The following is a 16,255-nucleotide window of genomic DNA, read 5'->3' as shown; positions in this document are numbered from 1 at the left end:
TTTATATACAGAGATAGCTTTCGGAGTGGTACAAATTCAACTGAATATGTAACACATTTTTGGACATAATTAACATGCTATTAACAAAAGAACCCAGCAAAAAAATTCTTAAAAAAATAGAATGAATGTTACAATTTTGACCGAATGTTAAATCACTAACGCCTGTGATAAGCGCTCATATTTTCATTAGCGTATTTATAAAACATATAAATAGTATAACTCAAAAGTAATATACTTAAGATTTTGAATTTAGATGTGATTCGTTCGATAGCATGACCGCTCAGTATCAATTGGATTCATTGTTGCAGAAATGCAGCTCTCTGATTAGCATGAAGCAGCTCCAAGCGCATCTCATAACAACCGGAAAATTCCAATTCCACCCTTCCCGGTCAAAGCTCCTCGAGCTCTGCTCCATCTCCCCCGCCGGCGACCTCTCCTTCGCAGGCCAAATTTTCCGGCGAATCCAGACCCCTTCCACCAACGACTGGAACGCCGTTCTTCGAGGCCTGGCCCAAAGCCCAGAACCGATGCAGGCCCTGTCATGGTACCGCGCCATGTCACGCAGTCCCCAAAAGGTGGACGCTTTGACGTGCTCCTTCGCCCTCAAGGGCTGTGCGCGCGCATTGGCTTTCTCCGAAGCCACCCAGATTCATTCTCAGCTTCTGCGTTTTGGATTCGAAGCTGATATATTGTTGCTGACCACGTTGTTGGATGTGTACGCCAAAACCGGTGATCTTCATGCTGCCCATAAGGTGTTTGATAATATGCAAAAGCGAGATATTGCTTCGTGGAATGCAATGATTTCTGGGTTGGCTCAAGGAAGCCGACCCAATGAGGCTATAGGTTTGTTCAACAGAATGAAGGAAGAGGGGTGGCGACCTAATGAGGTAACTGTTCTGGGTGCATTCTCCGCTTGTTCACAATTGGGTGCTTTGAAACATGGCCAGATTATTCATGCCTATGTTGTGGACGAGAAGCTAGACACTAATGTAATTGTTTGTAACGCAGTTATTGATATGTACGCAAAATGCGGCTTTGTTGATAAGGCTTATTCCGTGTTTGTTAGCATGAGCTGCAAGAAGAGTCTTGTCACATGGAACACTATGATCATGGCGCTTGCGATGAACGGTGATGGCAATCAGGCGCTTGAGCTTTTGGATAAGATGGCTGCGGATGGAGTGGATCCGGATGCGGTGTCTTATCTTGCTGCATTGTGTGCATGCAACCATGCTGGCTTGGTGGAAGAAGGGGTTAGGTTGTTTGATATGATGAAGGGGTATGGAGTGAAACTTAATGTTAAGCATTATGGGAGTGTGGTTGATTTGTTAGGTCGAGCAGGAAGGATAAAAGAGGCGTGTGACATCATAAACTCAATGCCTATGATTCCTGATGTGGTGCTCTGGCAGAGTTTGCTTGGGGCTTGTAAGATTCATGGGAACGTGGAAGTGGCTGAGATGGCATCAAGGAAGCTGGTGGAGATGGGATCAAATCATTGTGGGGATTTTGTGTTGTTATCGAATGTTTATGCAGCGCAACAGAGATGGTATGATGTTGGGAGGGTGAGGGAGGCCATGAAGATTAGGGATGTGAGGAAGGTGCCAGGATTTAGTTACACAGAGATTGATGGTAGTATCCACAAGTTTGTGAATGGTGATCAGAGTCATCCGAGTTCCAAAGAGATATATGCAAAACTTGACGAGATCAAGTTCAGGATTAAAGCATATAGATATGAAGCAGAGACTAATCTTGTGCTGCATGATATTGGGGAGGAAGACAAGGAGAATGCGCTTAATTATCACAGCGAGAAGTTGGCCGTGGCATATGGTTTAATTAGTACAGGTGATGGAACACCAATTCAGGTCATAAAGAACCTTAGAATATGTGTGGATTGTCATGCTGTGATAAAAATCATATCAATTGTTTATAAAAGGGAGATTATTGTGCGTGATAGAGCTAGATTTCACAGATTTAAAGAAGGTGTATGTTCTTGCAGAGATTATTGGTAAAATTATATCAGAATGCTTATTGTATTTTTGTATTTACTAGTACAGTGAATTCCTCACAAGTAACTTAATCACAACATTTTATGAGTAGATAGATAAGATAGGTAATGTGACTGGAGAGGAAAAGAAAGATAAGAGGTTAATCTAATTTGCACCATTTGTTATTTTGAATTCAAACTAATTCAATTATATATAATAAATTTCCACAGCATTAAATCCAACATTTTCTCTTCATAATATCAGGACTTTGAACTTGCAATTAATAGAAGAAAATTTTATTTTAGCTAATTCCTAGATGTGTTGCTCACTTTTGAGGTCAAGTTACAGTTATTTTTAGTTCTATTATTTGAACATCAATACTACAGAATTGATGTTAAATTCTATTAATTTTTAAATATTTCCATACATGTATTTCAAAATGTTTTTCAAAGCAAAAGAAACACAGCCAAAAAAATCCCATAAAGTTATAAAAACCGAAAAGAAAACACTTTTATTGTATTAGATTGGCTGGAATTTTTAGGCTACACTTTTTTTTATTGAAGAATTATATACATTATATTCTCTTTAACATAATTTGTTTGTAAAATTCTCTAAAATCTCAATTATTTTTTAGTTAGTATGAATTCATTTGAATCTAATCCACCATTGTTACTTATGTCACAAATAGAGACATTTGACCAAAATTTATATATAATTAATAATAAATTTAGAATAAAATAAAATATAAACCACCAAACATAATAAAATATGATAAATCGATACATTTATTTTTAAAAAATAAAATATAATTAATAATAAATATATGATAGTATTATTATTTTGTAAATTAGACAATTTATTGATAAACATATATAAAATATCATAAAATATGTGATCCAAATTAAATTATCGGTACATCATGGACTACAATGAAAAAAAATTAATACGAGTAAAGTCTAATTAAAAATAATTATATTTAATAATTTTTATATTAAAATATGATTATTTAAAAAATATCAGAAAACATTTTTAAGTTTTATAAATTAATAATCAGTATCAGCATTTTAGAGTGTAAAGTATAGATTCATAAAAATCCAATTTAAAATGCATATTAATATTAATTCCTGAAAATTCAATATAAAATGAAAAATATTAAAGCAAACACGGGCCTCCTCTTTATCTTCCTCATTAATTCACTATATAAAGCTGTAAAGATACCTATTATTCAACTTGGTGTGTCACTTCAGAACCATACATAATTCCCAAATCGATTGCACTTAAAACCCTAACCCTAGAAATCAGACTCAGATAAATGACGCAGAAGGCGAATCTTTTCAAGGGTAAAGCCAAGAAGAAATCAATCCCTCCCAATCGTCATGGAAAAGCCCCTGTTACTCGCAAAGGTTTTACTCTTTTTCACGTTTGTTTTTCTTTCCTTCTAGTGCAAGATCTTTTGCAATAATCTCTTACCGTTTCTCTTTGCAGGAAAGCGATTCGTGAAGCCATCCAAGGTCACAAAGGAGATGGACGCTGATCGTGTAAGTCCCTTTATCTTTTATTCGCACTCACTTTATTCCTTTGTGGTGTTCATGGTTCTGGGGGTGGGAGTGGCTGTTTAGCAGCAAATTAGGTTTCCTCGTAAGTTCTATATGTTTCTCAATGATCATTTCAGCGATTGTATCACAATTTGATAGATTTTATGGATGGACCTTCTATACTGTTCCCTGATATAGTTTTATGGACATTTGACGTGTTTATCTTTTGGGATTTGTTGGTGGATATTTCAAATATTGAATTTCTTTTATTAAGTTTGGTTCAATTTGTGTTAAACCAGGAGGTTAGCAAATTCATTAATCAGTGCAATGAGATGAAAGCAGCCACTCTAGCAACGAAGGATGGTGGCCAATTAGGCATCATTAAGCCTCCACTAGAGCAACCAAATGGTGCTAAGTAAATTGTTAATTATGAGTGAAACAGGGATTCTTGTCATAGCTGAATGTATCTTATGAATGGTGCATTGTCTTAGAGCCTTTTTAGTTATAAATTGTAAAATCAATTTTGATAATCGCCCCGTTTTTTCCCTTTCTTTTGTGGTTGTTGATTATTAGTTATTTGGGAAATTGTAGTGGTCATTAAATTTCATGTCTGTGGTAACTGAGGAAGTTTTACTTTTATGAATTCAACAGAGGTGATTGTTTCCATTGCTATGATCTAATATACTAAGCTATGCATACAAGTTGATGCCTGCAAAAGTATCATGTAAACTGAAGTTCTGAAATGAAATGAGGGATGAAGGTTTCATGGAGGATTTGTTTGCTTGTGTAGTTTTTTATTTGAATTTATTTTAGAAAAACACATTAGATTCGTGGTTGCTTACTTTGGTGACAGGGATTCGTGTTTGAAAACTCTTGGTATTCGATAATGTAGAAGAAAGTCCAATCTTTTTTACACGAATTTGAAAATTAAAAAAAGTGTATAGTTTTAAATTTTGGAGCAAACGACTTAAGAGAGTAGTATTTTATGCCATTTTAGCAAAATTTGAAATTACAGTTCTTTTCATCATTTTCCCATTCTCCATCTCCTTATTACTTTCTTTTTGCTTCATCTTCCTACACGGTATGGTGGTTGATAATGGTGATTCTATGAATCGTATGTGAACATACGTAGCATTAACGTTTAAAGAAACGCTAAGCAAAAAATTATGATTAATGAATATTTATTCAACGGCCATGTTTTTATTTATTAAAGACATTTCAGGTTTAATTATTAATTTGATTTTTAAGTTGTATAAGCTTCAATTGTTTTGTGTCTTTAATTAAAAATCACTTTTATTCTGTCTCTATTTATGTATTTTTCACTAGTTTTGGGAGATTAAATATAGATATATACAAGGATTGTAATGAAATAATAACTAGATAAATTATTTTAGATCGAGTTATATCTCCGAAATTTTGTTATAGACCCCATTGTTAAAATTTTGTACAAATTTTCAAGTTAAAGATGAAACTAAACGAATATCTTTTAAAAAAAATACTGGTAAATATTTTAAAATTTATAATTAAATATTTATAAATATTAAAAAAATTGATAAAATTCTAAAATAAAATTATAAAAATATATAAAATATAATATAAATTTAATTTAATTTTAATTAAATTTAAGTTGATGAAATTCAAATTAATTTTAATTCTAATTAAATTTAATTTAATAAAACGTAATTTAAATTTTATTTTTGTTATTTTAGATAATGAATATCAGTAGATACAAATAGTATAAATATACGTCGATACTAATTACCCATCATCCATCGTAAATTAAATTTTATTTGTAAGTATTTTTATGTTTCCTCAATTGGACTGTGATGCTTGAAGTAAAAAGAAGTTACACCATTAAATTATTGAATTGTTATTCTTGACCAGAAAAATTAGAGTATGCATGTAATTTGAGAAAATTTCAGGAACTATAATATAATTTATACTATTATTTGAAATACTGAGGCAAGTGAATTTTGTAAAAATGTAACACTAAATAAGAAATTAAACTTATATTTTAAGGTACTTACATCTTAAACTATTGGGCCGAAGGAGAGAATAAAATTGAAGGCCCTTAAAAAAACTGAGCCTATATGGGCCGATTAGCAGGTGTAGTAGAACAAGTTCTTTGTTGGACGATGAAAACAAACAGCTACGTTGTTGACTGAAGAGGGCGATTGAATCCCCATGAACAGAACCACCAAGACGAGTTCTGCTGAAAATTGAAGAATTGAAATCGGTTAGAAAATCGTTGAAGCGGGACCCAACGAAGCAGCGACAGATCTACGATCACGAAGAAACAACAAACGATGGAGCCTTTGCTGCAATTCGCACCGATGCAGAGCTCCGTCGACGAGGGTTTCTGGCACCGATTGTCTTCCTTGAAGCTTAACAAGCTTGGCATTGACGATTCTCCAATTCACATATTCGGTTCATCTCTTTACTTTCGTATTTACATGTCAACATTACTACTTTTATCTTAGTTTCCACTTCTAAGATTGTGAAAGAATGCGCGTATTTTGTATTTTTCAGTTTCTTTTAGAAATTCTAAATCTGCAATGTGACGTGAATGCTATTTAATGAGTTGTATACATTAGCTTCATTCATCTCAGAATGCTGTGTCTTGATCGCAGGCTTTTATGCACCTTGCTCTCACTCTCAAGTATCAAATCATTTAACTGTTTTATCCGAGTCTTTACCTTCTGAGTTGAACGAGGCATCGTTAATTCCAGAACCGAGCCGCGGCAACCGGAACAGGTGCTCTGTTCCGGGGATACTTTACAATACTAATACTGTGGAGAGCTTCCATGCACTTGATAAGCATGACCTGCTGAAGAAAGAAGCAGCAAAGGTAGACATAATATTCCATTCCGTTATTCATGTCAACAGTACCAGATAAGATAAATTGAATTGAATTTTTTTTATCTCAATTTTTTTAATATCATTTGAGTTTGCCTTTTGCTGCTGTTAAATTAGATATGGGATGATATTCTAACTGGAAAAGCTGTGGAGGACTGTTCAGTACTTTCGAGATTCCTTGTTATTTCTTTTGCTGACCTGAAAAAGTGGACTTTCAACTATTGGTTTGCTTTCCCTGCTCTCATGCTTGATCCTCCAGCAACTGTGGTTAATCTAAAGCCAGCTTCTCAGTGGTTCAGCGCAGCCGAGGTACTCTGTGTTTCAGTATTCTCAACCCAAATCATTTGTTGGATTATAACGTTATCTTTGTTGATTTTAACATTCTTTGTTTTGTGGAATGCTAGGCTGAATCCCTCTCTGCAGCGTGTAACGAGTGGCGCAGCTCAAAATCAACAGCAGGTATAAATTTCGAAATTTCTCAAAAAGCGCGTGGAAGTAACCTAATTAATGTGTTCTGTCGTTTCTTTGTTAACTCGGTATGCTTTGCCTAATAGTAAAAAAATGTGGCAGATGTCCCATTCTTTTTAGTCACCATAGATCAACACTCATGCGCTACTGTCAGGCTTCTGAAGGACTGGGAAGCTTGTCAAGGCAATGGTAACAAGGTCTCGTACTTTAACACCAATTATCATTATTAAAGGTGTAATTGAATTTTTGTTAAAGGACTGAATTTTTGTTTTTGAGCTAATCAAGTCTATTATTTTTGAAGTTAAGAAAATTTGCTCTCCTTGTTGATTTTCTTCTATTTTAAAAACTCATACTGTTACTATTTATCCAAATATTTGAGGCGCTTATGAAGGTCTTTTATATGAAATGCTTTTAATAGTCTGGAAGTAAGAAATATGGTTGAACTTGTTAAACTTATATGATATTGTAAGATGAAAGATTATAGTTTGAAAATAAGTTTTATTTTTATATTTCTGATGTAATTTAATTTGGTGGATAAGTCTGATTATAAGATAATTTAATTGATTTGATTTGTAATGATTTTAAGTAGAAAATGAGAATATGAAGATTTTAGGTAGAAAAAAGTTGACTAGGGAACCAAATTTTCTTAGTTTTATAAATAGAGGGAGTACATTAGCATGAAAATTGAGGAACCAAAATTGCATACAAGCCCAACTAGAAGGACCAAAGGGTAATGAAGACAGTTGAATGTAATCTTTGTACAATTGCTTTTTGAATGTGAAACTGTAGATGTCCTTTGATGAAATTTACCAGATTCTATTGGCAGATCTTTTTTGGATTTTATGATCCATGTCATCTCCCAAAGAATCCTGGATGGCCTCTTCGCAACTTCTTAGCACTTATTTCTGTGAGGTGGAATCTCAACTCAATTCAATTTTTCTGCTACAGAGAGAACCGTGGTTTTGCAGATATGAAGTTGTCTCTTGTTGGTGAAGCATTGATAACAGTTCCACAAGGTAAAGTTTCATTGTGTATTGTGTAACCACTTATTGCTTATTGATATGCCTTTGTATTTTTTTCATTTTATTTCTAACTTGGAAGGAGTAACTTTATAGGGTGGAAAGACACAGTGCCCAGTGCAGTTGGATGGGAACTTAATAAGGGGAGAAAAGCTTCTAGGTGTATAAGCCTTGCACAGTCCATGGATCCAACCAGGTTATTGCCTGCATTTTTCTCCCTGATATCTCTTGCCCGCCCTTCTACTTGTTTCTTCTTTCCATTTATAAAATGTCTTCTTATTTTCTCAATAAATCTATAGTTTTGTATTATTATTTTTAATTTCTCTTTTCAGATTGGCCATATCTGCTGCAGATTTGAATTTAAAGCTTATGAGGTGGCGTGCTTTGCCATCTCTTGACTTGAATGCCTTATCTTCCATGAAGTGTCTTCTCCTTGGGGCTGGCACACTTGGATGCCAGGTCGCACGCATGCTTATGGTGAGTGTTGAGAAAATCATATTGTCATTCTTATCCTTCGATATGTGATAATGAAAGAAACGTTTTCTTGAAGGCATGGGGTGTTCGAAAAATTACTCTAGTTGACAATGGTAGGGTGGCTATGTCTAACCCATTGAGGCAGTCTCTTTATACTTTGGATAACTGTCTTAATGGTGGTGAATTTAAAGCTACTGCAGCAGTTGAAAGTCTCAAACGGATATTTCCAGCAGTGGTAAATTATTAATCCATAAGATTTCACTTGATGCTAAATTGGTAGATCTGATCATCGTATTTTTCATATAAACTACATGCATTTTGTCCATTTTCAGGAAGCAGAAGGTATTGTTATGGCTATACCAATGCCTGGACATCCCATACAAAGCCAGGAACACGATAGTGTGCTTGATGATTGTAAAAGGTTGCGTGATTTAATTGAGGCTCACGATTCAGTTTTTTTGTTAACCGATACAAGGGAAAGTCGATGGCTGCCAACACTTCTCTGTGCCAATACTAACAAGGTTGGATCAGTTTATTCTCATTAAGGGGATGGATGAACTAATTATATGACTTCTTAGCACGTGATTCACATTTCAAGATGAAGCATATGTTGTGATTGTTATCCAATCTATTGTTTGATTGGGTATCCTTAACTAATACGCTTATGTATCTTTTTATTCATCAATTTGCAGATTACCATTACTGCTGCACTAGGGTTTGACAGTTTCTTGGTTATGCGCCATGGAGCTGGTCCTTTAAGTCAGGCCCACAAGTTGAATGCTGAAATTATTAATTCTTCATCTGTTGATATGCCAGTAAATGATGCAAATGGAAAGCATAGATTGGGCTGTTATTTCTGCAGTGATGTTGTTGCACCTACCGATGTAATTTTCGTGCTGCATTCTGTATAATATTTGAACTAATGCATTATAACTAATTCATAATGGCTTTCTGCAGTCAACGTCCAACCGTACATTGGACCAACAATGTACAGTGACCCGACCAGGGCTGGCTCCTATTGCTTCAGCCCTTGCAGTTGAACTTCTAATCGGGATTTTGCATCATCCTCAAGGGTAATTCGGCAAACATTTATTTTATGTACAGGAATTTTGAAGCATCACACTAGAGAGCCAAAGAGGAAATTCCATTTGTTGCTTTATTTATCCATCATGAAATTGAGATGTCAAATTTACCTTCACAGGATATTTGCAGCAGGTGACATTAACAACAGTGTCGATCGAGCTACTGAGCAACCTCTTGGTATTTTACCTCATCAGATTCGCGGCTCCCTTTCTCAATTTTCTCAAATGACCCTTATAGGTTACTCCTCCGCCAGCTGCACTGCCTGTAGTCATACAGTAAGTCTGGGTGCTAAATAGTTTAGTTATTTGATAATGCTTCCTCTGCAATTAGTAGTGATCTGGATGTGTTGCCTATAACGCCTGGGCATGAAACTGTGCTAACAAGATTTAGTGCTTAACTTAGTTTGCCTAAATTTTAATTGTTAAAAATTAAAAGAATAATTATTTAGACCAAGGCGTTTTCCCAAATTTCTTCGAGCTTTATTTGTGGTTTAGTTTAAAACCATTAACATCAATCAGGCATATTTCCAAACTAAGTGGAAGAATATTTCTGTATATAGAGGAAAAAGTGGAATATGGAATTGGAAAAGGGAACTACACATATTGAAGGTGGATTTGAGATTGTATTTATCAAAAGTGTTAATTCCAATTATTGAATATATTTTTTGTGTAATTTAATTGACAAACTCTCAAATAAATAATCAATATGCTGGAATTTGGGGAGAAAAGTTACACGGAGAACTGATTATATTTATCTTTCCTAGTAGATTAGTAGTGTGTGTTGTCCTTCACTGGCATAGGTGCATGCGTCATAGTTTAATGGATGTTCGTGAAGTATATTGTTGGCCTAGGTTGTTGAACACGGTTAGATATATTATTTTTATTTTATCTTTTGTCATTTCTTATTTATATTTTCTTTTATTATAAATATAGTATTTTATGTATATATTTAACTTAAGAGAAATTAATCTTATAGATAATTTTTACTCTATTCAACAAACATCATCATCATCATCACCATTTTCTCTATCCATGATTTTTTAAATTGCAACCATTCAGGTTGTATCAGAATACCGAAACCAAGGAATGGAGTTCATATTTCAAGCAATTAATCATCCTACTTACCTAGAGGATCTCACTGGACTGACAGAGTTGATGAAATCAGCCACCTCCTTGGATTGGGACGGGGAGATAGACGAGGAGGATGAAGACTGCGTTGAAATTTAACGACCAGTCAGTTGTACATAAATTAATTTGTGCAATTTATATGATTTTTTTAGCTATGGTTTAGTACCATACTGCCATAACTTATCAAATGTACAAAACTGAATTCATGTAATAACTGTATATTCATCAATATCAGCAATTCAAGTTTATTATGAATTTACCAGTCGGTAATTTATTAATACGTGCAAAAATTAAATCTGAGAAGGCAACATTTATGACTATCTTATTTTACAACACCATTATCACTGTATCTTAATCACCAGTTTCTTGCTTGTGAGGAAGGAGCCTAAACACCATCTTCAGATTTTTATTTCATTAATCAAAGTTTATGCGAGACTTATTAGGCAGAGGTTATACTCCCTTTTTAGTATGCATGCTTCTGTTTTTGTGGGTTTTGTATTTAACCGTCTAATGATTTGGGTCGTGCTCATTTAGAAGCAATTCTTCAAGGCAAAGTTATACGAAACATTGAATACACCGAAAGTTTCAAACTAAATAATAGCTGTACACCATCTTTTCACAAAGTTGACCAAGTGTGCTATTTTCATTAATCACATGTTCAAATAAATATACTTCCTTTTCCTTTTAGTGCAATGCCATGTTGAAGATTCGGCTTGAGCATATAATGATATTTACAACCTTACAAGAGTCTTACCAATGAAAGATTGCCAACAATAATAGAATCCAATAAACCCAACTATATTTGAATTTATTTTCCTTCAAATTAAACATCACAACAATAATTATTGGAAACGGGATTCCAAGAAACTAGGTATGTCTTTTGGGAGGACCAGGCAGAGGAGTGCCGTCTAAGAAATATTTGATCAAAGTTAGGGCTCTTGCGGGTTGGTAACTTGGCACTTGATGCCCTGCTTCTCTCACCGTAGCTAATGTTAGGCCTCCCTTATATACTTCTGCAAACCCACCAACCTGTGTCACACCAAAGTTCTTGTGAAAATGCTTTCTTATGCTATAAATAGCATGATTGAAAATGTTCAAAGCAGCTACACGCTTCATCATTATTCTTTCAATGCAACACCAATCATTAGCTCTATTGCATTTCCACCGATTCAAAAGTTAGGGAAAACTAAGGTTTCTATATTACCTCTCCATGGGAAAACCAAGGATGCCAAACTTTCTCAACGGGAAGCTCCATCTTCTTCACCGAATACTTGGTTGAAGTAATAGGCACCCTTCCATCTGTGTCACCACTATACCAACATGGATAAATAGTTATTAGAATATGAGTCCTATTATTTCAATGAGATGATGATATACTTTTACTTCATTAACAGTCTTAAAAAGATAAACTTTATGTATTGTTTTTAGAGAAATAATACTTTCAGACACATAAAATTTTTACATTTATTTATTATTATCTTTTCTTACTTTTTACTTTCTTTTTTTTTTCTCGAAAAAATACAAAAGTTCATCTCTTTACGATCATTTTATTCTTATATTAAGTATTAAATGAATATAAAAATATATCACTCAATCATTACTTATTTTTTTCAAGAAAGAAAAGAATAAAAAGTAGAAAAATTATTCTTTGACATCTAAATTTTTTAGATTATTTTTTTACTCTCTTCTTTTTTGACCTTTTTATCTTTGTATTATATGTCAAATAAATTTAAAAATGTGTCATAGTACCATTATTTTAAAAAATAAGAAAGAATAGTATCAAATGAATGAAAAAAAATTATATGGATCAAAATATCATTTTTCAATTTGACACATTTTATCTTTCAATCTCTTTTTTTTTTTATAAATACAAAAGTTACCCTTTTGTTTTTAATGATCAAAATACTCCTTAAAAGTGGTTGTAAACAGATTAATCAATTGGAAGTTTCAACAAATACTATATGTGAAGGGTGGATGAAGATTTTACCTGAAAATCCAAACCCTGAGGCCATTGTTGAGTAATTCGTGTAAGATTGGAAGAACTGTTGAAGCACTATCTACCCACTTGGTAATGACTTCGCTGCAGGGTTCCCAGTCATATTTGAGATTGGTGACATTGGCATGAAGAGCCTCTTGAACATCTTTTCTATTAATATACGCATGCACATAATACTCACTACATGGATCAGTGACAATCTGCAGAACAAAATAAAAATGCAATCTTTCACAATGTTGGACCAGATATTTAACAAATAGAAAGAAAAAAGATTGAAATTTGAAGCTTACAGAATATCTTTTTGGCCGTGGTGTGAGTTTTGTACTATTGCAGAGTGGAGCATATATGTTATATAAGTCAATATATTCAATATTGCTATCAACTTGTGTTTCTGCTGCATCGCACTGACTGCTCGCAATCTTTGATGAGGACTCACAAGCTTTACTGATATAAGCTGCTTCATCTGAGATTATTGCATGGCTAGCAAGAAAATCGTACAGTCCTGACGAATCAGTTTCTTCGTTGATCACTGCATTTCCAATCTGTACAATGTCAAAAAAGACAAGCATAGTCCTATATGTTAGTCCTGTTCTGTTCTTGCAATAACAATTTCTGACCGAATATATTAAGAATGCAAATCCTTTAATTTGACTCCTTTTTCTTTTATGGTATATGGAAGATTTAAGAGTAATAGTAGTATAAGACATTTTTAAATTCAGTTGACACAAAATATAAAAATAAAATAATCATAAAAGTTTGAATTTTATTTTTAAAAAACAAAAAAAATAAATAAGAAAAAATAATATCAAATAAATGTTAAAAATTTAGGCAGTGTAAAATAATATTTTTAACAAATAGTTATATTACACTTCATCTATCTAACTTATGAATATCTCGTAAACTCCATATTTTTTTTCCATTTTTCTATTTTTTCAACTCTTCGTGATGTATATCTTTCAATTATCCGTGAATATTTTGGCAAACAATACCAAGTAATTAAAATAATTTATAGGATATAGTTAGAATATTAAGATATTATCTATAATATATTTCAGTTCTCTAAAATTAAAGGATAATACTTATAAGGGTATTTTAACTTGTATATTTTTTTATACTTTTAGTATATTGAATAAAGAAAAGTAAATAGTTAATTAAGTATAATAAATATATTACATTATTTTTTAGTAATAAAAAGTTACACTCTTAATATCACAACTTTATTTTTTTTAATCTTATTAGTTAACCCAATTCAGTACATATATGATATTTAGTAATTGTTAAGTATTTTTATTAAAGAGAAAACTAACATTATTACGTAACTAATCTTAAATAAGTATTAATTATATATTAATACTAACTTTTCTTTAATAAATACATGAGATAACTTTAAGAAACTAAATATATGCATCTTCACTTCAATCATTATTAAACTTCAAACAAATTAACAACATTAAACTTTTTACTAAAATTATGTATTTTTATCATATTAAAAAAAATATCTAATAAAAAATATAATTTGTTATCTATTTTTACCATTCTTAATAATCTTACATAAGTCGAAATCTAAAACACTTTAAATATTTATTCTTATTCTCCATCTAAGACATATTTTAAAGATAAAACTACGCATTTTAAAGATAAAATCGTGACAGATAAGAATAGACAATACTTCAAATACATTATTATTAACTCTAATAATATCACTCAATAGACTTAGAATCAAAATAATGACATTCACATTAAAGTCAATAATAAAATATTTAATTTCTAAGACGATAATGAAACAATCCATATCTTAAACTATACTCAATAGATAGAAATTGAAACATAAAAGAGTTTAAATACTCTTTCTACCCTCTTAAAACATCTTTTAAGCACAAAACATTAAGTTTTTATGAAATTGTAGATATTTCATTCTTCACCCAATGCTAACTATGGTGCCAAAATGAATCAAATAATGACCAATCCACACTCTATCACCACCCATACATAGGGAGGCCTTAAGGGACCACTAATCATATCTACTTCTTAGCCCACTAACAATAAAAGAATCATGTCATTAGTGATACAACATTATCTCAAAAAGTTATACAATCCTATCCTCTCATAGCAAGGACTACAACTCCATTATTTCAATTTAACAAGCCAATCACGGCTCATAAACTTGGGCCCACCCAAGGAAAAGTGGGTTTGGTCCAGACCCAAATTCTCTTTTAAACCCAATCCCAAACCTCTCTTATTCAACTCCAAATTCTCTACTAAATCTTTTGTTTGATGTCATTCTTTATGCTAAGAATATAAAAAATAAATTAATGTTGATATATTATACTTCCTTTTAATATATTTTAAAACATAAATGTAAAAAGAAATTTTTTTTAAAAAAATATTTACTTAACAAGAATAGGCTTCTTCCCCCTCATGAAAAGTAACAATAATTTAGGAAAAGCCTATTCAACAAAACCATCAATTATATTCTAGACCTAATTAACACATAGGTCAATACCAACTATTTGCATTTGAAAAACAGAAAAAAAAGAAAAAGGAGGAAGAATGCATATACCAAGATTCCTTTGAAGTTGATGATTGCTTTATTTGCCTTTTTGTTATGATGGAGAATGGTATGTGCAAGTTGTGGCACATAATGCCCAGCATAGCTCTCTCCAGCAATGAAGAAATCTCTGTTTTTATACTCAGGAAATCTCTCTAACCAATTCACCAAGAATAAATAATTATCTGCAGCTGTTTTCTTATCTCCATTTGCAGCATAATCTGTTGATTTATTTGAGTATGAAAACCCTACTCCAGCAGGTGACTCCAGGAACAGAACATTAGCAACTTCAAAATTCAATCATGCCACAAGTCAGATAAACTATCATTTTGTTTTGAATTAGAATACATTAACAATTTTTTTTAACAATTTTTTTGACAATAATACGTATTATTATTTTATTGATCTGTATATTCGAAATAGACGAATCACAGACTAGCATGTAAACCGTTGTAAAAAAAAGTTGTTAAAAAAACATTTTCTTTCACAGGAAAAAGAAAGAGAATTTTTAATTTGGTATACCTCTGTTCCATGAAAATGCATTTGTGTGTAGTGTTTTTCCATCACTGTTTACTCTAAAGGGTCCAAGTTCTTGCATTGCTCCATAGGCAAGAGAAGAACATCCCGGGCCTATAAAGTTAAATCACAAATAATTAAAACACAATAATAATATGCAATTAGGTTAAGTTTTTTTTCTTATTAGCATTTTGCTATATACACCAATTAAAGTGTAAATTAAAAATCTCACATGAAGTAAAAAAAAATGAATGTTTTACATATAAGCTAAAAAAACATAAATCTCACTATAATGAACTTTCATATATAATTTTGATATCGGTTAAAAATTAGATTTTATATTTAATAAATTTAATAAAATCATGAAATTAAACTTACATTCATTTTTATTATTTAAATTGGTTTTATTTTGATGTACAATTTCAACATTCATATACACTAAATTTTAATATTTTATGTTACAAATGATATCAAATATTTTATATAAACAACTCATGTAACTAAATGATATATAAAAAAACAAAAACACATAAATATAAACAAAAAAGTGGTAAAAGTACTTTTTATTCAAGTAACTCCTACTCATAATGTAATATATATATATATATATATATATATATATATATATATATATATATATATATATATATA

At 32.0% G+C, this 16,255-nt stretch overlaps 4 protein-coding genes across 4 annotated transcripts in view; 3 read left to right on the top strand and 1 right to left on the bottom strand.

Moving 5' to 3' along the window:
* Window positions 1–157: 157 nt before the first annotated feature.
* LOC106755806 (pentatricopeptide repeat-containing protein At1g34160) lies at window positions 158–2,030 on the top strand. Its single transcript, XM_014638021.2, has one exon. It carries the CDS (start codon window positions 273–275, stop codon window positions 2,004–2,006), a length of 1,734 nt encoding a protein of 577 aa, XP_014493507.2. The 5' UTR covers window positions 158–272; the 3' UTR covers window positions 2,007–2,030.
* A 1,159-nt stretch (window positions 2,031–3,189) lies between these two features.
* LOC106755791 lies at window positions 3,190–4,290 on the top strand. Its single transcript, XM_014638005.2, has 3 exons — window positions 3,190–3,385; window positions 3,468–3,520; window positions 3,817–4,290. The coding sequence occupies exons 1-3, from the start codon at window positions 3,295–3,297 to the stop codon at window positions 3,934–3,936; spliced, it is 264 nt and encodes an 87-aa protein (XP_014493491.1). The 5' UTR covers window positions 3,190–3,294; the 3' UTR covers window positions 3,937–4,290.
* Window positions 4,291–5,630: 1,340 nt separating this feature from the next.
* On the top strand, window positions 5,631–10,799 carry LOC106776355 (ubiquitin-like modifier-activating enzyme atg7). Its single transcript, XM_014663789.2, has 14 exons — window positions 5,631–5,944; window positions 6,148–6,365; window positions 6,491–6,682; window positions 6,778–6,832; window positions 6,944–7,038; window positions 7,668–7,857; window positions 7,957–8,056; window positions 8,193–8,337; window positions 8,411–8,569; window positions 8,667–8,855; window positions 9,027–9,218; window positions 9,292–9,407; window positions 9,536–9,692; window positions 10,476–10,799. The coding sequence occupies exons 1-14, from the start codon at window positions 5,824–5,826 to the stop codon at window positions 10,641–10,643; spliced, it is 2,097 nt and encodes a 698-aa protein (XP_014519275.1). The 5' UTR covers window positions 5,631–5,823; the 3' UTR covers window positions 10,644–10,799.
* Window positions 10,800–11,199: 400 nt separating this feature from the next.
* The window catches only part of LOC106756574 (serine carboxypeptidase-like 40), a 6,745-nt gene continuing 1,689 nt past the window's right edge, over window positions 11,200–16,255 (bottom strand). The window contains exons 2-7 of the mRNA XM_014639050.2: window positions 15,611–15,718; window positions 15,101–15,375; window positions 12,831–13,082; window positions 12,532–12,740; window positions 11,749–11,854; window positions 11,200–11,573 (exon numbers count right to left, since the gene is read on the bottom strand). Coding sequence (XP_014494536.1) covers window positions 11,412–11,573; window positions 11,749–11,854; window positions 12,532–12,740; window positions 12,831–13,082; window positions 15,101–15,375; window positions 15,611–15,718 — 1,112 coding nt within the window. The 3' untranslated portion in view covers window positions 11,200–11,411. The remainder of the gene's footprint in view (window positions 11,574–11,748; window positions 11,855–12,531; window positions 12,741–12,830; window positions 13,083–15,100; window positions 15,376–15,610; window positions 15,719–16,255) is intronic.

Source organism: Vigna radiata, chromosome 2 (genome assembly GCF_000741045.1).
Source record: "Vigna radiata var. radiata cultivar VC1973A chromosome 2, Vradiata_ver6, whole genome shotgun sequence".
Lineage (NCBI taxonomy): Eukaryota > Viridiplantae > Streptophyta > Magnoliopsida > Fabales > Fabaceae > Vigna > Vigna radiata.
Note: the sequence above shows the minus strand (reverse complement) of the source record. Positions and strands in the feature narration are given on the sequence as shown.

Bases quoted from the DNA above. Each gene is read 5' to 3' on its own strand.
- LOC106776355 (XM_014663789.2), top strand. From the start codon at position 5,824: ATGGAGCCTTTGCTGCAATTCGCACCGATGCAGAGCTCCGTCGACGAG. The intron at 7,039-7,667 runs GTCTCGTACTTT...TTCTATTGGCAG, and splicing joins GTCAAGGCAATGGTAACAAG to ATCTTTTTTGGATTTTATGA. The intron at 8,856-9,026 runs GTTGGATCAGTT...ATCAATTTGCAG, and splicing joins TCTGTGCCAATACTAACAAG to ATTACCATTACTGCTGCACT.
- LOC106755791 (XM_014638005.2), top strand. From the start codon at position 3,295: ATGACGCAGAAGGCGAATCTTTTCAAGGGTAAAGCCAAGAAGAAATCA. The intron at 3,386-3,467 runs GTTTTACTCTTT...TTCTCTTTGCAG, and splicing joins AGCCCCTGTTACTCGCAAAG to GAAAGCGATTCGTGAAGCCA. The intron at 3,521-3,816 runs GTAAGTCCCTTT...GTGTTAAACCAG, and splicing joins AGGAGATGGACGCTGATCGT to GAGGTTAGCAAATTCATTAA.
- LOC106755806 (XM_014638021.2), top strand. From the start codon at position 273: ATGACCGCTCAGTATCAATTGGATTCATTGTTGCAGAAATGCAGCTCT.